This window comes from Dromiciops gliroides, chromosome 1 (assembly GCF_019393635.1).
Source record: "Dromiciops gliroides isolate mDroGli1 chromosome 1, mDroGli1.pri, whole genome shotgun sequence".
Taxonomy (NCBI): domain Eukaryota; kingdom Metazoa; phylum Chordata; class Mammalia; order Microbiotheria; family Microbiotheriidae; genus Dromiciops; species Dromiciops gliroides.
This window is the reverse complement of record NC_057861.1, coordinates 761,909,140-761,934,998: the sequence shown is the minus strand read 5'-3', so window position 1 is coordinate 761,934,998 and position 25,859 is coordinate 761,909,140. Positions and strand designations below refer to the sequence as shown.

The window sequence follows — 25,859 nt, the reverse complement described above, 5'->3', positions numbered from 1 at the left end:
AGGCAGAGGATTTCTGTCCAGAGCTAGGGAGGAAGCACATCTGGGAGATGGGATGCTGTGAGCCAATGACCAAGGAAGGTTTGAGATTGAACAGAAGCTAAGTAAAAGAGGAGGAACAGAGGTACCTGATAGTCCTGGCCAGATTCAGTTCTGTATCTTGGAAGAAATTAGATGATCAGTGGGTTACCTGTCAACTCTACCCAAAAATCTTGGGTGAGATTGACAAGTGAAAATCATGTATATATGTGTGCATGTGTCTGTGTGTATACACTGTGTGCATATGGAGAGAAAGACAGAGAGACAGAGACAGAGAAGAGGAGAGGAAAGGAAAGGAGGGGAGAGGGGAAAGGGGAGAGAGAGAAATCACTTCTCCCCCCAGGTTCTTGCCCCGAAAGCTTCCCTGCCTTTAAATTGAGGCTTTCCGAAATAGCAAGAAACCACACCTGGAAGAAATGCAAGTCTTCGCTCATAGGGAAATGGCCCTTTAAGCTGCTTCAGACAAAGAGTCAGCTGTTTTCTTTTCCCGTATAAGGGGATGGTAGGGAAAAGTTGCAAACACTGAACTGGAGATGATAACATTGAGGGCCAGGTTCAGGAATACTTGGAGAATAGCAGTTCCCCAAGTTCTTAACCTGTCTTCCTTAAACTTATAAAAAACCCACCGTATCTTTATAACTGCCCTTTTATATAACTGGTTTGTTTCACCATCTCATGTCTTTTATTTTGCACATTTAAAAACATCATCTGTATTGTCCAGAGGCTTCACCTAATTGGTAAAGGGCCCATTGCACAGGGAATCTGCTGAGCCCCAAGAAACCTGGAAGGATGAAAGAGACTGAAAGGGACCAGTGGTGAGGGAGGCTTGTCTTCTCAGTCCTCAGCTGTCCATATATCATTTGGGTATCAGATCTGGGAGAAGGAATTGGGAAGGGAAAACAAGGCAGCCAAGTTGGAAAATGGAACCTAATGATGCAGGTGATGAAGGTGGGTGGATGGCCACAGCCCAGGACTGAGCACAGGGAAGGCAGATATGTTTGAAAGTCAGAGTCAGAGAAGGGAAGATGGGCTCTGTCAGAAGGGAGAGTGAGATTCACGAATCAAGGGGAGGGCGGATATGAGAACAATGGTCCTTGTTTTAAGATAGAAGAATGACATTGGTTTTGTTCTGGTGGCAGAGGATCGATTCCTCTAGAAAACCGGTAACCAGAGGCCTCCCCAAGTGGGGACACTGACATTTGCTTTGTCTCCTCAGAACTTTTAAAGGGATCAAGAGAAAAGGGCTCTCCTTTGTGTCCAGACCATAATCACAATCGTTTTATAGCATTTTAAGGTTTGTAGCTCATCTGATCCCTACAACAATCCGATGTGGGTGTTGTCCCTTTTTTATTGATGAGGAAACTGAGAAACAGAAGGATTCAATGATTTGTCCAAGGTTGGACAACTAGTGAGCCTTTGAGGCCATATTTGAACTCGGGTCTTTTCAGCTCCTCTGTTCTATTCACTAAGGCATGATGTATGTGTATGCATGGTGTGTGTATGTGTGTGTGTCTGTATGTGTGTGTGTGTGTGTGTGTGTGTGTGCGTGTGTAGATAGATGTCTATGGCCCAAAGCTTCCCCTGACACCTTACCTCTGCCTCTTCACACTGAGGCTTTACAAAACAGAAAAAAACAGTCCTCTGCTCATAGTACAATGCCCTGTAGGCCACTTCAGACCCATAGTCTGAGCTGGCAGAAGGAGGGTCCTAAACACTGAGCTGGAGCTGAAGGCCAAGTTTAGGAGTCTTGGAGAGTAGCCATAACACTGCATCATGTGATTCCTCATCTATTACGAGGCACAATAAGCAATCTCGAGTTAATTGAAAAAGGGAAATTCTGGGTTAGGGCAGACCAAATCCAGTGGTCTGGGGTCGGGATGACCAGAGGCAAAGCCAAGGAACCCATGTGGGACAGACTGCCTTTGGAAGGAGTAAGGATAGAGGTGAAGGGGCCCCTCTTCAGGTGTAGGTGTGACCAGACAATATCCCAGGAGCTCATTCTCCCACACTGAGACTCTGTGATTCACCACAATAGTGGTATGGAAAGGAAGAGTCAGATAGGATGAAGACATCAGTGTCCCACATGGAAAGAATGTCACCAATGGAGAAGTCACTGGCTTAGAAAAGCCCGATCCTCAAAGGGCTGTCCTTCCTCGGTTTAACTTGCATTGTCTGCATGTAGTGGGGACAGGGGTCTTTCCCTTCCCTGCATTTCCTTCACTTCCATTTATTTCGTTGCGGCCAGTGTTGAGCCCAGGGGATACACAGACTAAAAAAGAGAAGAAAAAACCAAGCCTGGATTCAAAGAGCATTTGCTGGCATGGTCCACAAAGACAGCATAGAGCCCAACTAAGAATGAGCAATTTCAGGGGGAAGAAAAATAAACCAACAACAGGGAGAGATCAGAGAAAGCCTTGTGTGGCAAGTGGCCTGCAAGCCATGCTTTGGAAGAAGCTGGGCAGTCTGGGAATGCTGATTGGTGTTTGCCTACTCCTCTGTTCAGTCTGGTCTGATTCTCCATGACCCCATGTGGGGATTTTCTTGACACAGATACTCAAGTAGTTTGCCATTTCCTTCTCCATCTCATTTTACTGAAGAGAAAACTGAGGCAAGTGGGGTCAAGTGACTTACCCAGAGTCACCCAGCTACTAAGTGGCTGAGGCCAGATTTGAAATCAGGGAGATGAGTCTTCCTGACTCCAAGCCTGGGGGTCTATCCAGTGGTTTATTATCTTTGTGACTTGATGTACATATGGGAAATGGGGATAGTTCTGCTTTCCTACTCAGAGGATTATTCTGATGCTCAGCTCAGAGAATGCCTGAGAAAACCCTGTGAAAAACTGTGGTGGATTTGGATAGTAATGTATGTCAGCCAGTGGGTAATTACTGGGTGGCTGCCACCTTCATGTCTGCTCTGTGTATGCAGAGGTTATTGCTGTGTGCATACAGGAAGAGCGTAAGGAGGGATAGTGAATGATGCATAAGGGATACTTTGGGACACACATACTCCAGGTGCTGAGGCTGTCACAGTCAATGGAGGCCTTTGTAAAACCTGAGAAGGTCCCGGACTAAGGGAAAAGGATGGCTGGCCAGGCTGGAGGTTGGGGGAGAGCCCCTGGGATGGCTTAGGCTCCTCACTGACCCAGGCCAGACAGCACCACTTCCTGAGTCCAGGCATCTAGCAGCAGACTATTTTAGTGCTAGAAATGAGAATGATTAGGGGGACTTAAAATCAATTGGCTAATCGATCCTCAACAACTACTTGGTGATTTTTTTTCCAGGCTAATCGGCCATTAAGTTGTTTAAATAAAATTCCTTTAATCCCCCAATTAACTGCCTGCCAAGACTGGGGAGTGGTTCACTTGGTCTGAGGGCAGCAGTGGCCCTCTGCCAAGCACTGGACTGGCTCCCCCCAACCCCATCCAGCTAACTGCTTATCTTCATACCCATTGATGTCCATCCCAGCCCACCATCCCCAGAAGCCCCCAGGGAACTCTCAAAGTGACTCCTTAAATAGGCAGGATACTAATGAAGTCCAGCTGAATTCCTCCATTGGCAAACCTGAACAAGCCTAATTAAAATTCAATTAAAATTAAAAAGGTGGAGGTCAGCTTAATGGAAGGAAGACATGAGTGGCATCAGGGGAAAGCGTTTCTTTGTCCAGCCTTGGGGAGCAGGGCCGGGCTCCGGGCTGGAGGCAAGCAGACGGGTCCTTACCAATGAGAAGCAGGAGCAGGTCGGCCCGGGGTACCCGTAGGACTGGGGCGCAGCCAGTTGGGGCCAAAGCCCCTGCCCCGTGATCGTGGGAACTCCATGCCTCTGATGGGGTATGTGCGTGTTGGGGGGGGGCGGCGGGGGGAGGGCACGAAGCGATGCCTCTAAAGGGGGAAAAATATCTTTATTGGTGTGTTTTCCTTTGCTGGCAGACCAGAGCAAAGGTTCTGTGAACATTTAAAAGATGACAAAGGTGAAGAGTCCCAGAAGCGGTTTATCTTGAAGCGAGCTAACTCTAGTATTGATAAAGAAGACAACCAGGTTGGTTCTCCAGCGGGAGGGAGAGTGGCTAACCGTGTGCTGTGGGGGCAGGTGGGCTGACTGACGCTCCTGCGCTGTTTTCTGTGGCTGCCTCTGCCCCCACCCAGACCCCTGCTGCTGGGCCTGGCCCTCCCTGCCCTTCCCTCTGCCGTTGCCAATGGCGCTGTGTGGGGCTGCATGGGTGGGGCTTGGCACACGCAGCACTGCTGCTGCTGCTGCCGCTGCTGCTGCTGCTGCATGCGGGGGAGGTCGGTGGGCGTCCGCGCGATTCCCCACGCGGGGGGCAGCGTGATCAGCCGCATTTCTTGGAGATGTCTGTGTAACTCTGGTAGTCATTCCGCTCCCTACAGCCTTGTCCTTTCGTTGTCCTCCAGCACCAAATGAACAGGCTCATCAGTACGAACGAGGGTCACCCGGGATAGCCGGAAAGAGCCAACCTTGTCATGGTGAGGCCTGGTGGATTTTCCAACCTTCTCCCATAAGTCTCCGCCAGAGGAGTCGGTTCCATGTTCGAGCCACGCCCCACCCCTTCCCACCCCACCCGCGTCGATGTTAGATCTTGGCTGTTTGCATGAACTGGGGCAGACCCCGCTCTGCGTGTTGTTGCTTGTGACCGGTTAGCAGAGTCCTCGCGGCCGAGGCAGAGCGTCGGGACCTGCCAGAGAGGCAGGGACTCCTGACCGGGGTGTCCTGGAGACCGGGGAGCGAGTGGGGGCCGTGATGTAGGGGTGGGGGCAAGGGGAAGAAGGGAAAGGAACGGACGAGTCGCTGTAGAAGACATTTCAAAGCCAGGGGGATGACACTTCGCCTCTCAAGCCATCCGAATGGGGTTTCGAAGTTGGTTTGGGCATTGGAACTTCAGAAGGGAATAGCGTGCCCGCCTCGCTCTAGATAGCTCAACTTGGCCTCCCACTGAGAGGATCCAGTCAGCCCTTATTACTCAGTGAACTTCTACCTCCGATTTGTCATAAGAGCTCATTTTTCCTTGTCTCCCACTATTTCTATATGTTTTCCCCCAGCCATATCACGGCTCAGTTCATACTGGCTATGAAGTTAGTGCCCCATACAGAGTGGGTGCTCCGTCAGTATGTGCTGAATGAACAAACAAACGAATGAATGAGTGAGTGAATGGATGAATGAATGAACCAACGAACGAACGAACGGATGAACGAACGAACGAACGAAAAGAACAAATGAACGAATGAAATGAAATGTAAGCCTAGGCTGTTATCTAGTCATAGGGGCCAAGACTCGAGAAGAGCTCTGGGGACCCAGTTAAGGCGCAGAAGGCAGCGACTTTTCCGTCTGGGTTTTCGGGTCTCACTAGCGCAGATGTAGGTCCCACTGGCTAAAAGCCTATTAAGACACGGATTTAGCTGTGAGCTTATAAAGCTCTTGGTGAGGTTAAGAGCAGTAGATTCACTCATCTCCACTCCTTATTTCTTCACCCCATTTCATCAATCCCTGAGTTGTCTCGTGGGCTCCCCCAGGGGGATTCCCTTCTTTAAACGACGAGAAATCTGCCCCCTCTCCCTCCTGGGTCTTTAAATGGGACCAAGGCTGCTGTGAGCCCTTCCAGTCTAGAGCGGCATTGGCAAGACTCTGGGCTTGTCACTGGGCTGTACAGCGCCCACCCCACCCCAGCACATGCACACACGCATGTGCGCACACACAGCTCACATATGCACATACACACCAACCCACGAAGTACCTGCCCCGGGCCTCCGCCCTCAGGGTTGTGAGAGGGATAGTCGGGGCGGACTTTCCTCCTTGTGGCCGGCAGTGCTCATAGCTGACATTTCTGAATCTCTGCTGAATTTGACTTCACGGCTGCCGTTCTCGGCTCTGCTGGTGTAACCCTCCTGATTTTTCTTTCTGTTCAGCAAAACAGAATTCATCCATTTAGAGATGACAGACGAAGTAAATCAATTGAAGAGAGAGAAGAGGAGTATCAGAGAGTGAGGGAGAGAATATTTGCCCAAGATGTGAGTAGTTGTTTTAATTGCCTCTTCAGCTCTATTGTTCTCAGCATGAGACAGTGTCCTTCCCTGAGCTGGACGGTGGGGCTGCCATGCCAGGGAAGGAAGGAAGGAAGGAAAGAATTAAGGAAGGAAGGAAGGAAGGAAGGAAGGAAGGAAGGAAGGAAGGAAGGAAGGAAGGAAGGAAGGAAGGAAGGAAGGAAGGAATTAAGGAAGGAAGGAAGGAAGGAAGGAAGGAGGGGGGAGGGAGGGAAGGAGGGAAGGAGGGAGGGCAAAGACAGGGGCATCAGGGATGAGGTGGGCTTTAGGGAAAGGAGAAAGAAGAGAGGAGCTCAGGCTGAAGGCCCTGCTGGTTGTGTTTGCAGAGATGGCCTAGGCGCCATGAAAGCATGGACCTGGAGAGAGAGAGAGAGAGAGAGAGAGAGAGAGAGAGAGAGAGAGAGAGAGAGAGAGAGAGAGAGAGAGAGAAACTCCTAGCTGAAAGAAGGATTAGCAGTTCAGAAATTATTTGGGGGGAAAAGCCTCTGGTGTTTTGTGGGGTGTGTGTATGTGTATGAGAGAGAGTGAGAGAGACACAGACAGACAGAGACAAAGACAGAGACACAGAGAGAGACAAAGGCAGAGAGACACAGAGACAGAGTGAAAGCATGTTTTTCATTTTGTTTTGATTTCTGAATCCCAAGACAACTGACAAAGGTCAGCAATGATGCCCTTGCCTACGATGTCCCCCATTTTTACAGGGTGGGGATCCTGGGGTCTGTGACTAGGAGGACTCGGAGGAAATCCAGTACACCCCCTCCATTTTACAAATTAGGGAATGAAGGCCAAGGCCCCAGATTGACAGACAGCAGGCACTTGCCCTTCCCAATGCTTGGAATCATGGCCTCAATGTTAACCAATTGTCCAATACCCTTTGAAAGTGTGATCGTGGTTGGCTCCAATCACAGGGTCAGTGTCAGGTGCCCTCCCTAGCAGGTGAAGAACCACTGACCCTTCACACAGGCCTCTCTTGAGAGTCCCTGGAGCCAGGGGCTGGTTCCTTCCTTCCTGGTGGATGCCAGGCCCTGCATGCCCTGTCCCAGATGTTCAGGGAGAACCAAGGACTCATCTGTCCCTATGGCAGCACCCGAGGGGGTTGTGGACATTGCTGCCTCAGTCTTTCCCTTTGGAAAGCTCTGCTTCAGAAGAGGTTGTTCAGTGGTCCCGGGCCTGAGGCTGCAGCCAGAACCTGCTTTCTGGTCATTGTCAGGCTTGGGCTACTTGTCCTTTGGCTCTGGGGCCTTCCCCCAGGTCAGGCTGCAGAAGAGGCTCTACCAGAGCCCAGGAAGGACGGCCCCACCTCCGTCCCTTTGCCAGGCCTGTCCTTCCCAACCTGATGGAAATTATCTTAATTCAAAGGGTGGGATGCTGACTCCTCTCAATGACTCCCCTGTCATCCCTGTGGGTACAAGGTTCAAAAGGAAGCTCAGCTTCCCCAGAAAGGGAGTAAGGGGCTGACACTAGAGTCTGTACTCAGCCTAGACAGAATGCCAGTAGCACGAGCCCCCACTGGTGTAGGCAGCATTCCTCCTCAGGACCACACCAAGCCATAGGGAAGGGATTCGGCCCCTCACTAGCCTGATGTCCAAGCTGGCAGGGGAGCCCAAGCATATCACACCCAGTGGCTTTGGGGAGGGCAGGCAGCTTTTTTCTGTCTCCCCCAACCAGCGTGTTTCATGAAGGGCGAGTGGCCCATCACAGAGTCTTCCACTTTCAAAAAGCAAAGATCATTATGCAGATGACGAGATATTTATAGCATGACTTTTCCTTTCTTTACCTTCCATCACAGCGCGTGACATTGAGGAGCAGGCAAGAGAAGGCAGCACAACTTGTCAGTGCCTCTTGGGGGGGGGGGGTGATAGCTCTCCTAGATTCAGAGTCGGAGGTAGGAAGGACCTAGAAGCCAGATAGCTCAATCCCTTTGTTTGACACATGGAGCAACTGAGGCACATCGAGGCTCCCATTCCAGTGAGAAAACTGGCCACGGAGTCAGAGGATGTGGATTCAGATCCTGCCTGGGACCTTTGTGACCTCTTTGGGCCTCCGGTGCTTCATCCGCCAAGTCGGGGAGTCCAGTGGGGTGGTTTGGTGGCTCCTCTCTGCCTTCAGCCACATGATCTGGCGTGCTCTGACCGAGCCTCTCTTGTATGAATGGCTACATGACATGCCCAAGGTAACTTGGCAATTCCTGCAGAACAATGACCCTTGTTTCCTCCTGTCACTGCGGTGTCAGAGCAGGAAGCCTGTCTCTTCCTCCTCTAAGATCCTAAAGCTCACCCTAGATGGGAGGGGGATGGGCCAGGGGCTGGCCGGCCTTTTCAGAATTCAAAAGGAGGAGGTGCATGAGACCAATGGCACAAGATATAAGCTGTAGGAGGCAGCCAGGGAAGGGGGGGCCTGTGCCCAGAGCTCTGGGCCTGGAATCAGAAAGGCCTGGGTTCCGATCCAGCCTCAGACACTTACTAGCTGAGTGGTGCTGGTCACAGGGAGTGCAGCTCCTTTGAAAGAGGGTTTCCAGAAGTGAGGTGTCACTGCTAGACATCAGAGCAACCAAGACTAGAACTGATCTGGCAGGAGCTTCCCATCTGGGCTGGGTGGGGCCGAGGAGAACACGCCATCTTAGTTTCTGCTGTGGAGGTCTGTGAGTCATTCAGACTGCAGTGCAGCCAAGAAGCCCCCATTCACCCCTCCCCCACTGGCCCCGACGCCTTTCTTCTTCCTCTTCTCCGGGCAGCGGAGAGGCCCTGAAGGCCTCTTGTTGGGGGCCGGTGTAGGCTCCCGTGGCTGTGGATCTTAACTCTTCTGGAGCCCCCACTGGTCTCAGGGCTGCCCGGGCTCCTGTCAGGGTGCTGGAGATGGTCACTGCATTCAAAAACATGGCCATGCCTGCCCTCAGGGAACTCCCAGTCTAATGAGAGAGACAGGGCCATACTGAAGGTGGCTGTCAGCGGGGAGCCACAGGGGAGGGAGGGATGAGAGAAGCGGAGCTTGGCGGGCAAGGGAATGGCCAGCAGCAGTTACCCTGATCAAACCCAGTATAGACCCTCCCCACTGGTCATGGCATCAGCTCATGAGATGTGAGCAATAAAAGGGGGGACGTTGTGGGGGGTTGGCCTGGCCATGGCCTCAGAGGGAGGGAAGCCGCAATAGGGCATGTGGTCTCTTTCTCTTCTGGTCCAGTAGACTCCCTAAGGCTGAAACAAAGACATCATTTTTGCAAATTAAAAGGCACCTTCTCAAGGCATGTGTGTGTTGCCTCTGAAGAAAGAGAAAGGGCCCCGAGGGATGTCCGATGTGCTGTGACCCTGTGACCCAGAGTGCCCGGGGATCACCCCTGGGGTCCAGGCATCTCGGGAGCAAAACTAAAAGAGAAGCAGGGGGTGGGCCCTGGGGCCAGGGATGGCTCTAGGAAGGCTTCCTGGGCAAAGGCAGCCGGGCCCAGAGCCTAGGGCGCTTCTGGCCTCTCATCCTCATTAGGCACCAGAGGGCGCTGCCGAGGGGGAATTGGGGGCTTCCGGACACAACCCCGCTCGGGCTATGAACAGGTTCATCTCCCCAGTCTTGGTCATGCCTGATGATGACTTGGCCTTTCCCCAATCCAGGTCTCTGGGGGACAGGGGTGCTGGGCCCCATCTTTCACTGCCCTCCTTGCTGCCTTTGCCTTTGGCCTTCCTCAGTGCCAGCCAAGCCACCCCTGTTGGCTTCCTGGTGCTGATGGGTGGTGTGGGCAGGGAGGAAAGGAGAGGCTGGGCCCAGCCTGGCTCCACTCAGAGGCGGGTGGGCACAGGAGGCAAGATGGAAGCCAGCCTTCTCTCCCGGCCTCACCCATTAGATCTCTATCAGAAGGACAGAGCTCAGTAGGACAGAGACTGGGCCTTCTTGAGCAAATGGCTCCAGGTGCCCATTGGATGCCTTCCATTGGTATTCGTGGGCTCCAGGCGAGCTGGCTCTGATCCTCAGGCTTGTGGCTGCATGGTGTTTGTGCCCTCCTCTGGATCAGACGTGCACGCTCTGCCCCAAAGGGCATCATGCATCGGCGTGAGTCTGTGAGGCAGCTCAGGCCCTCACATGCTGTCCAGCAGAGTCCCTCACCCTCCCTCCTCTTGGGGCCCTGATTGGCTTCGAGGCTGACCAGGTTCAGCTCATTCCCAGCCTGGCCCAGGAAGAAGCCTGAGAAATGTACCCTGGCGCTAACCCTTACCAGATGGATGTCTTGTCACTTTCTCTCATAAAAATAGCTCGTGCTTTTCTAAATCCTCTCTACACAAGGGGGAAAATAGTGGGAAAACCAGGCGAGCGTCTGACCCCCACTTTTTTGTTTTTCAGTCAGCTTGCTCCCAGGAAAGCCTATTTGTGGAAACCAGGTAAAGCAGAACTTCCTTTTCTGTGTCTTAGAGAACAATTCCATGCTGTGTGTCCCGTGTGTACACGTATGTGCATGCAGACCCACATGTGTATGTAAGCACATGCACATGTGTGTGTGTGACGGTCCAGACTTTCCCATTGAATTTGTCTGTAAATGGCTCATTTCTAAGAAAAGCTCTCCCAGCCACTTCCCAGTGACCCAGGGTTTCATTTTCTCACCTTCCATACTGCCCTCTTTGGGACTGAGGCTCAATGAGGAGACCCAAGGATCTCATCATTTTATGGACTTGGTTGGGGTCTCCCTCAACATAAGTGTCTCTGTGGCATGCCCCACCCCCTTATTGCTCTGATCCTGGATTCTCATGACTGTGGACAGACAGCTGAAAGGTTAGCTGCAACTGCTGCTATCAGCAGGAGAGAAAGGACAGCCCCACGCTGGGAGACTTCTGTCCTAACATGTGAATGACTCCAGTGGGGGTCTCAGTGGGAAGTGAAAGGGAAGGGGGCATAGGAAGAGGACACAAGGAGCCAAGGGAAGCCTGTGAAATGCCCATGGCCTGTGTGCTGGGTGATCCTGGCCCAGGAACTTTGTGTCTCTGGGAGGCAGAGAGCAGAGAGGTGGAGCAAGTTGTGAGTGAGGAAGAACAGCATCATGAATAGCACTGACCCAGCTACAGGAAGACTTTGATGACTCGCAGCCCTCCCAGAGACCCTGCTCCAGTGGGGATTCTCTCCCCAAGCCAATGTCCAGGGAATAGTCTGGGCTTCCTCCCAGTCAGGCTTGCTGTCTCCACCTTCCATCTCTCTAGAAATGGACTTGGGTCTGGGAGCATTGGGCCCTGGCTCCACCACTAATGAGCCTTGGCACTACAGACAAGTCCTGGCCCCTCCCTGGCCTCAGTCCTCTATTGTGTAAAAGGGAGAGAGGTCCCTGAGGTTCTTTCCAGCCCTGACATCTTGTGATCCCACGTGTGACCTTAGACAAGTCAACGCACTGTCCTGGGGCCCAGTTTCCTCGTCTGTAAAATGGTCAGGGCTGGACAGGATGATCTTAAAGTCCCTTCTAGCTCTGCAGGATGGAGTCGGTCTGCCCCGTTTCCATTTTGCTCTTCTTCTCATCCTTGCCAGTATGTCCTTGCCATCCTGGAGAGGTATCTAACAAGGGGCTCTCAATTCAGTTACTCAGAGCTCCTGAGGTCCCTGAGCAGTCTGGTTAGCAAGGTTTTCTTGCTCTTCCTGCCAGTTATTTCCCAAAACAAGAGGCTGTGTCCCCCCTCACCCCAAGTGGGCTCAGCTGGGCGGCACATGTGCTGAGCTTTGCTCACAGACAGCAGCCAGCTCATCCCCTCTCCTGCCATGAAGACTGGCCTTCAGAGATGCCCATCCCACATCACGGGGCTTCTGCCTTGCCAGTGAGCCAACGAGAGCCTTCCCTATTGCAAAGACAAACCTGGCTTATGTGTAAGACACTCATGGGGTGAATCAGAGCACCTTGGTCAGCCAGATGTGAATAGGCAGGCTAGATGCTCCCATGCATGTAGACATGCACATGTGTGATGTGCCACCATCTTCTCTTTGTGGCAATTGTGGAAAAAGCTGCCACTGATGGAACACCGTAGGGTTTGCAAAGGGCTTTCCAGATACCATCTTTTTGAATCCTCACAATGACCCTGAGAGAGGTGCTGCTGTTCTCATTTTATAGTCGAGGAAACTGAGGCTCAAAGCGATTAGATGCTTGCCCCTGGGTCACCAAACTAGTGAGCACCTGAGTGGTCCTAGCCTCCTTCCAATGCCTCATTCACACACACAGACACATGCTCCTTTGACGTGTGCAGAGAGTTAAGGAGGAGCTTGGGTCCCTCTCATGTAATGTCTAAATAAAGAGGACCTGAATGTGACGAGGACAGAGGAGACCCTCAGTGTGTCTCGGGAAAGAAGTGTTGCAGGGGAGCATATTCTGTTGTGAATCATTTCCTTACAGAATGAAAGAATGGTTCTGGGATTCTAGGTCTACATATGCACAAAGTACATGAGCATATGCATGGGTCCAGGCACACATCCATGCATCCATGCATGCACACAGAGTATCCATGCCCACACAATGCATCTTTGGGCATACACATGCATCCATGCACCAAAACATGCTTCCATGCATGCACACAGAGTATCCATGCCAACACACATACATCCTTGCATATACACATGCATCCATGCACCAAAACATGCGTCCATGCATGCACACAGAGTATCCATGCCCACACAATGCATCCTTGGGCATACACATGCATCCATGCACCAAAACATGAGTCCATGCATGCACACAGAGTATCCGTGCCAACACACATACATACCTGGGCATACACATGCACACATCCATACCTCCATGCATACACACATATACTGATAGCAGTATTGAAGTAGTTAAGTGCCTCAGCATATCAGTGTTGGAAAGCCACTCAGTGGCTACCTAAACCAAACCCAACCTGAAAAAAAAGACTCCAACCTGTGGACCATTTATGTACAGTTTGTCTATTTCTATACACTTCTGTGCCTACATTGATACATGCATGTGTGCATGTGTGTAGTCTTCTGCCCTTCCCTCCTCGTTGGTGCTGCCAGGCCCTCCTCCCTAGAGAGAAAGAGTACCAGCTCCCAACAGTCATCAGAGCAAACGTCTGCACAGGGCACAGAGCTAAGAATCAGCTCTGCTGGGAGTAGGACAGGAGTGAACAGAGGAGAGAACCTGCCCCTGCCCAGTAACTGGAACCTTGAGAACCCTCAAGCTTTGTTCCACCCAAATCATTCTTCTCTTCCAGTAGGCTCTTGGAGGACAGTAGCCTATGCAAGGAAATCCATAAGAAAAGACAACAGTTTAGGTCGGTATGGTTTCCTTTTTCAATTTGCTTTCCAATCCCGAGTCCCTGGATCCCTGTGCTCAAGCACAAGTACTGGGTGAAGTAGAGTGGGGGAGGAGGGGGCAGGGATCTTTCAGAGCTTTCCCAGTGCCTTGGGTGTGTGGTTTTCCTTTCCTTTCCTTTCCTTTTCTTTTCTTTTCCTTTTCTTTCCTTTCCTTTCCTTTCCTTTCCTTTCCTTTCCTTTCCTTTCCTTTCCTTTCCTTTCCTTTCCTTTCCTTTCCTTTCCTTTCCTTTCCTTTCCTTTCCTTTCCTTTTCCTTTCTTTTCCTTTCTTTTCCTTTCCTTTCCTTCCTTCCTTCCTTCCTTCCTTCCTTCCTTCCTTCCTTCCTTCCTTCCTTCCTTCCTTCCTTCCTTCCTTCCTTCCTTCCTTCCTTTCTTTCTTTCTTTCTTTCTTTCTTTCTTTCTTTCTTTCTTTCTTTTTTTGTGAGGCAGTGAAGGTTAAGTGGCTTGCCCAGGGTCACACAGCTAGTGTCAAGTGTCTGGGCCCGCATTTGAACTCAGATCCCTCTGAATCCAGGGCCGGTGCTTTATCCACTGCACTATCTAGCTGCCCAGGGGGGTGTGTGATTTTCAACAGCAAGGTAAACAGAGTCAGCTGAGCGGTCTACTTTCATTTTAGGGGCATCAAGGCTGATTGTCTGCCTTTAGGAAACCAAAGCCCTGGTCAACTTTGGGCCATCCTGGTGCACGGTGTTGAGGCAGATCAGGAAAATAGCAAAGGGAGACCCTCCTTTTCCTCCCCCTAACCACCCTTTCCACAGTGGGTCTGGGTGCATCACCTTCTGCTCAAAGTAGACAATTAGTGCAACAGGGTCAGAGTCCAGGCTGATGGACACTGCTGCCGGGTAAGCTTTAGGAGACAGAGGGGTCCAGAGTCAGACACTACAGCCCCTGGAGAGGAAGGAGGAAGACTGGCCACCCAGACTGGCCACTGGGAGCCCCAAGGCCTGGGCCATCTTTGGTCCAGCTCCCTAGACCCACCTGTCCATGCTGAATGCAGCCACAGGGAGCAGAGGAGATACCCAAGTTTGGGACTTTGAGTTCCTGCCTGCCTACAGAGACCCCAGAGATTCAGATTGGCGTGGAAAGTTCTGACCTCCCCCAGCAAGCTTCGGCAAGGCCTCTGCTTTCTCATTTTGTGTCTGGGCAATGGACTCAGGACCCTTGCCTTGAACAGCTGTCCCCTTTGCCAAGGGCTTTCTGACTATTTTAGGGGATAAGCTACTCTGTCTCCTGCCAGACCTTTATGAGGGATTAGCCTCCATGGGCTGAGCATGGGGATAGAGGGAGGCTGGAATTCCACACCTCCCCCTCCCGTGTGTCGACAGGCCTTGAGCCCAGGCCCCCAGCACTGCTGGGCCCACACAGGGGTGGCTGGAGATGGGGAGAGCAGCCCTTCAGAGCATGTGTCCTTAGTCCAACGGGGGCTAGTGCAGAAATCGGATGCCTGCAGCTGCTCTCGCTAAAAATGCGGTGCAAACAAAGGGACGGCTCCCCAGCCAGACCCGGGGTCACAGAGCCCCCAAGTCCTTTGGCTGGTGGGGAGCTGATCCCCAGAGCAGCTGCACGGCATCGGCAATGTCTGGCATCTCTCTGTGTAGGAGTCTGTTTTGGAGGCCGGCCCAGGAGACGGGATATCAAGGCAGGGCCTGGCTCCTTGGTTTGCTGAACATGCCCCGAGAAGCCCCTGGCTGAGCCTTCTCTGAGTTCCGGGGGCTATAGTCTGCCCCAACCCTTAGGTCCATGCCTGCCCCATGTTTCGCCACCTGCTCTGTCTCATGCACATGGTATCCCCTTCATAAAACAGATGGGCCCAAAGGGGTCCTCTACCCCAGCCTGGCATAGCCCACCTTTGCAACCCAGGGAAGGGCTGGGGCCAATAGCAGCTTCTCCAGGGGCTGCTCATGGGCTGTATCGGTGGAGGACATGAGGGCTGTCCATGCACCAAAGTGAGTGGGCATGGGGGTGGCACTCTGTAGCCACGCTCTCAGGGAGCAGGCACAACCCAAGGGACCAGCACCTATCATCTATGGCCCAAGTTTGCAGTCCAGGGAACAACCTCTGGGGTTCAGCCTCAGGTCTGGAGCCTGAGACAGGGAGGATTCTGGGTATTCATTTGGGGATGGCATCTGGAGAGCAAGAAGGCTTGGGCAGGATGGAGTGGGGGCCTGAGGTGGGGGGGGGGCGCGTGAATGCTGCCCGAAGCTCTGACCCTCGGCTCCCCCAGGCCAGGGCCTGAAAGCAGATACTCAGCGGTCCTGGGGACTCTGAGCCAGTGCCCATGTGCTCTTCCCGACCACAGGAGGCTTTGGGGCAAGGGGAGGCACTCCCCCAATGGCTGGGCTTGCACAAGATAAGGAGGAGCAAGGGGCCCTGCCCTTGGGGGCCTCTGGCTCTCCAGCCCCTTTCCTTTCTGTCTCTGGTCCAAGCCCTTCTCCGATGTCTCATGGAGACAAAGCTGGGAACTCAGGAGAGTTCTCTCGGCTTCTCCGAGGGCCTGGGGCCCAGTGTGGAAGGGCTTTGAGGCCCTGCTTCTGCCCCTGCCCTTGGGGACGCACGTGAGACCCACCTCCTCTCTAAGTTAGGCAGGTGAGATCAGAATTAGGGCACTGAGGAGAGTCTGCAGGGTCTGTCTGTGTCTTGTAGACCTCTGGGACGCAGGATGGAGACAGCATCTGGCCACATCTACTGCCCTGCAGGGGAGCGTAGGGCAGAGGTTGCTGCGAGGAAAGGAGACTGCTCTGGGACAGGAGCACGAGGCTCCTGATTGGCGTGAGGGCCCCCACGCGGTGACAAGAGGCACCTAGAGCACTTGAAAAGGCCCAAGTGCAGATCAGCCCCTGGTGGTGTTCTTCCTCTCACCGTATTGTAACACTCAAGGTGTCTGCAGCAAGATGAAGCTGCCCACACCACCCCCTCGGGTCCTCAGCCTATCTGTAAGGCCAAGGACAAGACCCGGGCCTCCGGAGGCCGTGATAAGGACAAGCTTTGGCCTGTTGATCTAAACCTTTTTTTCTCTCTGACTCACCCTAAAAGCAGAAATCTTTTCATCTCAGGAAAAGAGGCCAACATGTCTCCACCCCCTACCCCCACTCCCCCCCATGCCCCACCCCACAGTCTTCACCCTCTTCCTGAGCTGCAAACCTTTCCCATGGGCAGCCTGCAAAAGATTGGAAACCACTAAAAAGGCAAATTCCCCCCAGTCACCAGGACCTGTGTCCTGGCCCCTCCCTGAGCAGACCCTCATGGAGATCCAAGCTGTTCAGGCTGCCAGGGCTTCCTTGGGAGCACCAGCCATCTCCCCCAGGTTTCTGTCCCAACTCCAGGCTCATTCTTCTACCCACAGAGATGGTGTCCTCTTAATTTCCTTGAACACTGTCATGCCCTCTGGAGGTTTCCATCATTATTATCCCTCTCAATGATGTTGCTTTTGAGACCAGAGACTTTTCCACATGCAGAGGGTGGAAAGGCTCCTTCTTAGGGCCCAGAAGGTCCAATTCACAAGCCAAAGGCCCCTCCCCTCATCAATAGCCAAGCAGGCTAAGGGTGCACAGGCTTCTTCCTGGGCCCCCCCACCCCACCCCAGAACAGAGTGGAAGCAGGATGCAGCCCGTCCTCCCCAGCCTGGCTGTCCAAGTGTGTAGGCTGAGATGGGGCTCCTTGGAGTGAGGCCTCCTATGACCCCATTTCACCCAAAATAGGATAATGGGCCCCCAACCCAACCTGAAACAAGCAGGGAACTGTGTCCTCCGGTGCTTCTCCTGGGGAAGGGGGTCAGCTGGGTTCTGTGGACGTCTTTCATGTGTCTTGTGCCTGTGCCACTTACACACTCCCAGTGCTTGTGACCCTGGGAGGGGTGTGTGAAGGGGGGCGTGGGGGTACCCGTGGGTGTGTTCACCTGTGTGTGCACACTGCTTTTTTCTAAAGGAGGGATCTCGGCTGGGACTCCCTGGGGGACCTGTCTGCCTCTTGGAGTTATCACTGTGTTTCTTGTGCCCCGTCACTGGCGGGGCTGCAGGGGGAACCGAGATGGGTCAGGGAAGACGTCAGGGAGCCGGCAAAGCAGCACGGAAAACGAGCTGAGGTGGCCCGACTCCCAGAGGCCTTGGAGCAGCACAGACTCAGACAGCCCTAGCTGCAACCTCAGGCCACCCATCACCAAGACAGCCAGCTTTGGGGGCATCACGGTGCTGACTAGGGGCGACAGCTCATCCAGTGCCAGGAGTGTCGGCAAACTGTCCAAAGCAGGTAGGTTGGATGTTCAGTGGGCCCCAGGTGGTGCGTCCAAGCCTATGGGGCTGGGCCCTGGATTCAGGGGGTTTCCCAAGAAAGCCCAGCCCTCCAGGCCGGAGAAGTCCATTCTTCCCTTCTAATGTGACTGAACACTTTCACCTTCAAGCCTGGTCCACAAAGAAAGAGATGTCAGAGAGGTGTGGTTGGCAGAAGCAGCTCAGGGTTCAAATGCCTGAGCATAGCCCTTCACCTTCCCACTTCCTATACCCACTGTGAACCCTGGAATCTTTCCAGGGCTTTAAACTAGGTGTGGAAAGGTGGGAGATGGGGTAGAGGATTGGAGGGCAGAGGGCAGAGGGCAGTGACAAACCCCAAGTCTGGGGGTTAGTAAAGGTGAGCTTAGGGATGGGGAACAGGGAAGCCAGCGGGCAAAGCTCTGTATAGGACAGGCCCTGGTGGCCAACGTAGGCTTGCTCAGTCCTCTAAGGGGGTCCTTTATTGAGTAGGTTCTTGTGCATGCCGCTCATGCATCCAGCATCAATAAGCAGCAGCACTTCTTGACTGACCTGCTTAAAGGGGGAGGCCTTGGGCTAATTGATCACCCCTTCCACATCTTTTCATCTTTCATCATTGGCAAACTCGTCCTATTTTACCAAGTTTGTTCTTTCATGGATCACCATAAAATAAAACTGGGGTCCTTCTTTTTGGGTCATCTGTGTACGTCTTCTTCACTTAGAGAGCCCAGCCTTATGCCATGGCATTACCCACAGCTGAAGGCCTGGAATTCCCTTGGGTCCTTGAACTCATGGAAATTAATGTATCTGGAGACTGGCACACAACACGGCCAAGAATGACACATTGTGCAGAGGGGGTAAGAGTGTAACGACACCTGCCCTACACAGAGAAGTCAATGAGCTTTAAATCTGGCTAAGATACCCCAATGAAGCACCTTCCTGGGGCACTTCTGAGAATCCAACACACCCAAAGAGCTCCTCACAATGGTGGATTAATGGGCCTCCCAAAGAGAGCCCCTTGGCACATGTGAAGGGTCTCCAGAAGTTGTTCTGACACACGTGATGTGGGGAGGCTGCATGTGCCAGGGAGATCATCAGGAGCCCTGAGTGCTTCAGGGAGGTAGGTCTATTTTTAAATCTAAGTGTTTCATCTCAAAAGCTTGTCAAGGTGCAAGCAATAAAAGGATTCTTTTCTTTTTTTTTCAAGAGAGAGCGAGATAGTTTGTCAAAACAAGTTCCCGTTCTCTTCCAGCAGCTCACGAGGCAAAGCCATCAGTCTTGCTACAGAAGCCAGAATTGGAGAGCTGGGGAGGTGTTGCCAGAGCTGTAAGGCCCCTTCCTTGGCCCAGGCCATCCCCTCACCTTCAGCTGACTTTCCTCTCTGAAAGAACCATATTCTTCCTTATTTGAGCTCCAGAGCCCGCTGACATCTAGATGAGGCTACATGGAGGCTAATCAGGCTTAGGACATTTCCCTCCCTGGTTCCATGGCAGATCTCTTTGCTAAGGTCCCAGCCCCCACTTCTCTTTGGGTCTTGGATCACTGTCATCATTAAAGATGCCTGGAGGGTCCCTTCTTCCTCCCAGATTTTTCCTGACAATTTTTTTTCTTTTTTTCTGGGTTTGTGTGTGTGTATAAGGTGAGAGTCTGATGCCTACTCTGGCCCTGTAGTCTACCATCTTGGATTTGATCCCTTCCTCTCTAGACCCTTTTCTTGTAAATTTACTTTGGGAATATGAAAATGTGTATGCATGTATGTGTACATGTGTGTGCATGTGTGTGTGTTCATGTGTCTGCACGCAGACGTGCACACCACTCCAACCCTGAGGATCACTTACCCACATTCCATGTTGCTATGAGTTCCCAGATTCCATGCATAAGTAATTCAGCAATCACCATTTTTCCTTACAGTGTCGCCTCCATGATTATACACTATGTAGCCATTTTGCCAATGCAATCTCCATAAGCTCACAGGACATTCTGCAGTCTACCTGGCCACCTTAATTCCTGGCATACTCTTAAGGCATCGCACCTGCTCGAATCCAGACAATCCCCCTCCTGTGTTTACGGAGCTTTCTCCACAATCCTCCTCCCTCTGACCACTTATAGAGCAGCCAAGAGGGCCATTCCTTGATCATGATCTTCAGCCCTAGTCTTTCTTTCTTTCTTTCTTTCTTTCTTTCTTTCTTTCTTTCTTTCTTTCTTTCTTTCTTTCTTTCTTTCTTTCTTTTTGTTTTTGGCTTTTTGTTTTTTGGCAGGGCAATGAGGTTTAAGTGACTTGCCCAGGGTCACACAGCTAGTAAGTGTCAAGTGTTTGAGGCTGGATTTGAACTCAGGTCCTCCTGAAGCCAGGGCCAGTGCTTTATCCACTATGCCACCTAGCTGCCCCCTCAGTCCCAGTCAATGACTCCTAACCTAGGGCAGTCACATGGCTACAAGAAGCAATGGGCTGAAGAAGAACATTAAATTGTAGCTGGTCCTTCCCCAACAACAGCAAGATCCCCAAAGACCAACATTGGCCCCTGCTGCCATCTTGTTTCCCTCCTTCTCTCAGTGCTGGAAGCCTTCTCCAAAGCATTGCTTTCTGCCCCCTTGCCAGTGCCAAGTCCAGGCAATAGATCTGTTCATAGAGAACTCTGCACTGTCCATTGTTCATCCTTGCTGACAGGAGGAGATGGCACCTCTGAAAACGTCTGAACCACATGCCATCTATTCTGTGGCTTGGTCAGGACACACCTACCCTCTCCCCTCCAGTGGGCTGTGGCCTCCACTCCTAGACTGTGGCCCCATCCTACAGGCATTTGAGGGGCCACTCTATGGGTTCATAAGCTGTGCCATTGACTTGGGGGTTTACCTTCTGTTCTGAAAACTCCACTCACTCACTGATAACCTGGGTCAGCAATATGAAGCTGCCTTCATGACGGCAATAGAAAAGGATGGGATCACAGGCTCTCTGAGCTGAGCGGGGCCTACAAGAAGCCCTTCTACAATGTCCCTTGGCAAGGGGCCCTTCGGATTTCTCTTGATGCCCGTTAGTGAGGCCTGATGGAGCTGCACTAGATGGACTATGGGCTGGAACTGCAATCCTCTCATTGTCTCCAGGAGAGCACCTTAGGTTCTAGACCACAGTATTCATCCTAGACAGGAGGGCATTGCGACAACTCTGCCAGTGGCTTTGCTGATGTCAAGGGATACATGTGGCTTCATCTTGACCTACCAAGAGAGCAATGCTACTGAAATAGGAAATTAGAGTAGTCTGGCAGGACAGAGTCTTTATGGCTACGCCAGCTCTTCTAAATGGGCTAACCATTCTTTTCATGACATTTTAGGGTAGCAATAGTTCTTCAACAAGCCAAGTCATAGCCCAGCCAGGCCACCTTCCATTTTGTTTCTAAATCATCAGCAAACAGAAGACGGTTTTTGGCCAGACTTCCCAGTTAAGCGTGTGCCTGCAAAGACTTCGCCTGCTTTGGAGTTAGCTGCTGTTCTACAGTCATTTCAGCCATTCCCAAGTCTTCCTGACTCCACTTTGGGGTCTCTTGGCAAAGATGCTGGCTCAACATTTCCTTCTGCAGTGAATCATCTGTTGTCAGAATTCTGCACTCTGACCTGGCTATCTTGGGTAACCCGGCCCAGTAGAGCTCATAGTTCCATTGAGCTATGCAAGCCCCTCTGCCAAGACAAGGCAGTGTTCTGGGTTATTGTTGTTGACGATTCATTCTTCAGTCATGTCCCACTCTTCATGACCCCATTTTGAGGTTTTTGGCATTTGATTGGTTTAACATTTTCTTCTTCAGCTCATTCCACAGATGAGGAAACTGAGGCAAACAGGGTAACATGAGTTGCACAGGATCACACAGCCAGTAAGTGTCTGAGGCCAGATTTGAACTCAGTTCTTCCTTGCCTCCAAGCATTGCCGTCCTGCATCTTTGAGCATTGGCCCTTTGCCTCCTTTGTGCCCCCCTAGTCCTGCCACCCCAGACCCATACCTTGATTTGTCTTTGGTGGGCATCCCAGCCTCCTCCTATCCTGTACTTGAGGAAGCTGTCCTTGTGCAGGCATGTTGGCTGATGTCTTTTCTCCATAATGAAATTGATTTTGTTTGATTGTTTCCCAACTTTGGGATCGCGTTCATGAGAATTTCCCAGCATGGAACGCTGCTGATCTTTCCTCTGAACCTTCAGGCGTCCACAGTCCGAGTCAGACTTGGTCCAGTTTCCCTCTCCTCCATCACCAGCTCTAAGACAGAGCAGTCACTTTCCCACAGTCTAAGTGGTCCTCGTTGGACAGTCAGGCTCAGAATAAAGAATGCGTCTCTCTGCTGGCTTCCTCCCCCTTAGAAGGACTTGCCAGGAGGCACAGCCCCATGGGCATCACCTAGTGGGTGGCCGTGCCCCTGCTCCCTCCATTCTTAGACACACAACAGGAGATCTGACACTGTTATCAGAGCCAAAAGGGACGTTTCGAGCCTGTTTCATCCATGCCCCTTCTCCTGCCAAGGAGACTTTAAGCCCCAAAAAGGCAGTGGCTTGTTTTGCCCAAGATGCCCAGGGATGCTAATAGCTGAGGCAAGTCTAAGGTTGTGTAGGATTGACTGAATAACACTAATGGCAGTGACATAGCCAGCATTCAAGTGGAGCTGTGTGATATGATCTCATCGGATCTTCATAACAACTCTGGGAGGAAGGTGCTCGGATTATCTCCACTTTACAGAAAAGGAAACTAAGGCAGAGAGTGGTGAAGTGACTTGCCCAGGGTCACCCTGCTAGGAAGTGTCTGAGGCCTCATTTGAACTCAGATTTTCCTGACTTCAGGTTGAGCACTCCATAGTATGCAGGGGCTTAATGAAGCCATGACGGGGTCATTGACAAACAAGAGCAATTGGAGCCATCTAGACGAAGGTAACAGCAAGCCTAACCCAGAACACGTCAGTGTAAGGCTCCCCATCCCACCCAGAACCACGCACCCCCTCCCCACCCCCTGCTATAATAGCGTACCCCATTCCTGTCACTGATTTGAACAAAATCACCCCTTCCATGCACAAGCACTTCCTCAGATCTCAAAAACAACGTTCGTCGCTCTATGCTGTGAACTTTAATGGGCACCAAGAAATGCATTATTAAAGATGGAAATCAATTGTCCAGGCTTAATAATTCAACAATTCTCTGGAGCTGAGATCTTGCGACGTATGACATCATTCATATCTGCAATTATTCTTTGGACACTGGCATTTTTCTCAGACATGAGGTTAAATTTTTAATATGGAGGACTGACTCCGTGGCAGGCTCCTTCCTGGGCAGTAGCCAAGACTGCCTCACTTCTACTCTTCAGGAGACTTGCTAGGAGAGAAGCACTGCCTAAGAGGGACACGGGTAGCCCCTTGTGGGCCCCCCATCATGCCCTGGTGTGGGCTCTCCCATCACCCCCCCAGTGAGCCTCCCATCACCCCCAATGTGAAACACCCCATCACTCCCCATGTGATCTTCCCATAACCCCCTGCGTGAGTCCCCCATAAACCCCCATGTGAGCCCCCGATCACCCCATACACATGAGCCCCCACCTCCACTGTCTGCTCAGGAATCTCCTTCCTGCCTGTGTATAGCTTGTTGCCCTCTGAGGCCTCACTTGCAGCCCTTGGGTTTCCTGCACTTCATTTGTGCTCAGATTCTCAATTGCCAACAGGTGCCAAGTTGTGTGGCCTCTTGGCTAGTGGAAGAAGCTAAGGAGGCCATGAGGCCCATGGCCCTGACCTTGGCCTTGCTCCTCTGATGTGTTCCTTGCAGGAACAAGTTCTGGTTCCTTATTTGATGGGAATCAATTGGGGGACAGGACTCATGTCTGTAGTGGACCCTGGAAGAGCAATGGGAATGCAATTAGAGCCCACAGCCAGGCCCTGCAGGTGGCAGCCTGCTGAAACCCAAGAAGACCTGCAGGTAAACGTGTTTGTAAATGCAGACAATCACTAAGGAACCTTGATGTACAAAACTATGGCTACTAGATATCTTTAATATTTTTTTAAAAACACAATATTTGGGGGGGCAGCTAGGTGGCACAGTAGATAGAGTACGGGCCCTGGATTCAGGAGGACCTGAGTTCAAATCCAGCTTCAGACACTTAACACTTACTAGCTGTGGGACCCTGGGCAAGTCACTTAACCCCCATTGCCTCACCAAAAAAGAAAAAGAAAGAAAGAAAAGAAAAAACCCACAATATTTAAAAAATTTAAACGGGCACAGAGCCCAGGCCCACAAATGAGAGCACATTGTACTCTAGAAAAATGAATCCCTGAACTTCCTGGAAGCCAGGCCCAAATTCACTGCTCCCAGGAAGGACAGTCAACCCACTCCTGATCTCTTGCCAAGCAGCCTTGGGGAGTTGACTGGTCCAGGACACTGGTGGGCAGCACCATAGCCTCTTCCTTCTCATCCACAGCCATTTTCCTTCCTGGTTGGAAGGCTCCAGAATGGATGGGAGAGCTACGTCACCAGAGGTCCTCAAGAGAAGGCTCTATCCCCCTCCCATCCACCTTCCTACCTGCTCTTACAAGCCAGACCCCAATTCTGCCCTATTCTTCCCAGATGTGGATTGCCTCAAAGAGCCCTCTGACTGAGGCATTTCTGGAGAACCCCAAGCACTTGCAGGGGGCTTAAGGGCTGCAGCCCAGCTTTGAGGCTGAGATCCTGTCCATTCCCAGCCCCCTGTCATCCCAGGACAAAGAGAAGAGAGCTCATCCAGGTAGCCCAGGGCTTCGTCCATGGTGATGGGTTGAGGCCCGGGATCTGAGCTCTTGGTTTCTCTTCCTTCCTCTAGGTCCTCCCCTTGGCACCATGAGACATTCCCCAAGTCCCACAGAGATGGCTCTTGTGTGGGTGTGTCTCACGCACTTTAGTACCTTAGCACCTCGGTATATCTGTCCTCTGACTGCTTGGTGCACACCCGGTACACACCTCGCACGCTCACACACTTCTGTCTGTTCCTTTCAGGCTCCGAGTCCTCCAGCAGTGCCGGCTCTTCGGGATCCTTGTCACGGGCACATCAGCCTCTCCAAAGCAGCCCGCTCATGCCCGCAGGGCCTGCTCCATCTTCAGGCAGCGGGGCCTTTGCAGAGAACGGACTGAGTGGTCAGGCAGCCCCTGGTAATCCCAGCTACATCCTGCTCCCACTTGAAGCTGCAGGGATCCCTCCGGGCAGCATTCTCCTCAACCCCCACACAGGTAAGTGCACTCACTCCTCTCAGCAAGACATCCAACCCAACCCCTGTCCCAAGAGCGTTTCTGAACCTGGAAGAGAGAGCCGGGCTGGTCGGGGAGGGCACACGTGCAGAAGCAGATGCCCAAGGGGTCCAGGGCTCAGTCAGCAGTGGGGAACAACCAGCTGTTTCCGCCCATGAGCACCGGCTCCCTCCCTGCCCACCAGTCGCCAGATTTCAGTTGCATTCAGGTGGGCAGACCCAGACCCATGTGGGCTCGGGGGTTCTGCCAGGCTGCTGTTCCGTATGAGATGGGGTGCAGGCACACCCTCATTTGAGAGAGATGGAGAGGCCCAGAGAAGTAATCAGAAAGTCAGAAGCTCAGGACAGCTCCTTCAGAGAACTAGCATTTCTGATTCTTAAGAGTTTGGGGCAGATCGATTTGGACTTTCCCTACATTTTGCCTAGAAAAGGAAGACTGGGGAGGGGGGATGACACAATTGTCAAGTCTTGGAAGAGATGTCATGAAGAAGATGTTTTGTCATGATTTCCCTATTCCTGGGGGTCGTTAGGCAGAGGCCGGACAGGAGATTTCAACATAAGAATTCATGGTTTGGGTAATAGGTGACCTCTGGGGCCCCTTCAAATACCACAAGTTTCTGATTGGATTGATCTTGATTGATTGGTCCAGTAGAATAAACACAGGGCTAAGTATAATGGGGGGGGGGATTGGCAGGGAGAAGAATTCAATGGTGGTGCCTACACAGACATGAGGCATATTGAACTGAAGCGCCATCCATTTAGAGCCGGGAGACCCCTTAGGAGTCACCTCATCAAATCTCTAATTTCACAAAAAATAAAAAAGAAAGAAACTGAGGCCAAGAGTTAAATGTCATGCCCATTCCTCATCACTGGTGAGGAGCAGAGCTTGAACTCAAGCCTGGCTCCTTCTCCAAATTCAAATTCAGTGCTCTTTCCCTGGCACTCGATCTCCTTCTGATGGGAAATATTCTTCCTCTCTCTCTCTCTCTCTCTCTCTCTCTCTCTCTCTCTCTC

The 25,859-nt window shown here is 52.0% G+C and overlaps 1 protein-coding gene across 15 annotated transcripts in view; it reads left to right on the top strand.

The window, feature by feature from the left end:
- The window catches only part of ARPP21 (cAMP regulated phosphoprotein 21), a 166,734-nt gene that overhangs the window by 86,765 nt on the left and 54,110 nt on the right, over positions 1-25,859 (top strand). For 5 of the 15 annotated variants that reach the window (XM_043979558.1, XM_043979562.1, XM_043979559.1 and 2 more), the window contains 6 exons: positions 3,962-4,070; positions 5,954-6,055; positions 10,415-10,452; positions 13,270-13,329; positions 17,386-17,615; positions 24,598-24,828. In XM_043979558.1, coding sequence (XP_043835493.1) covers positions 3,962-4,070; positions 5,954-6,055; positions 10,415-10,452; positions 13,270-13,329; positions 17,386-17,615; positions 24,598-24,828 — 770 coding nt within the window. The remainder of the gene's footprint in view (positions 1-3,961; positions 4,071-5,953; positions 6,056-10,414; positions 10,453-13,269; positions 13,330-17,385; positions 17,616-24,597; positions 24,829-25,859) is intronic. The other 10 variants (XM_043979565.1, XM_043979564.1, XM_043979571.1 and 7 more) reach the window with 5 other exon arrangements.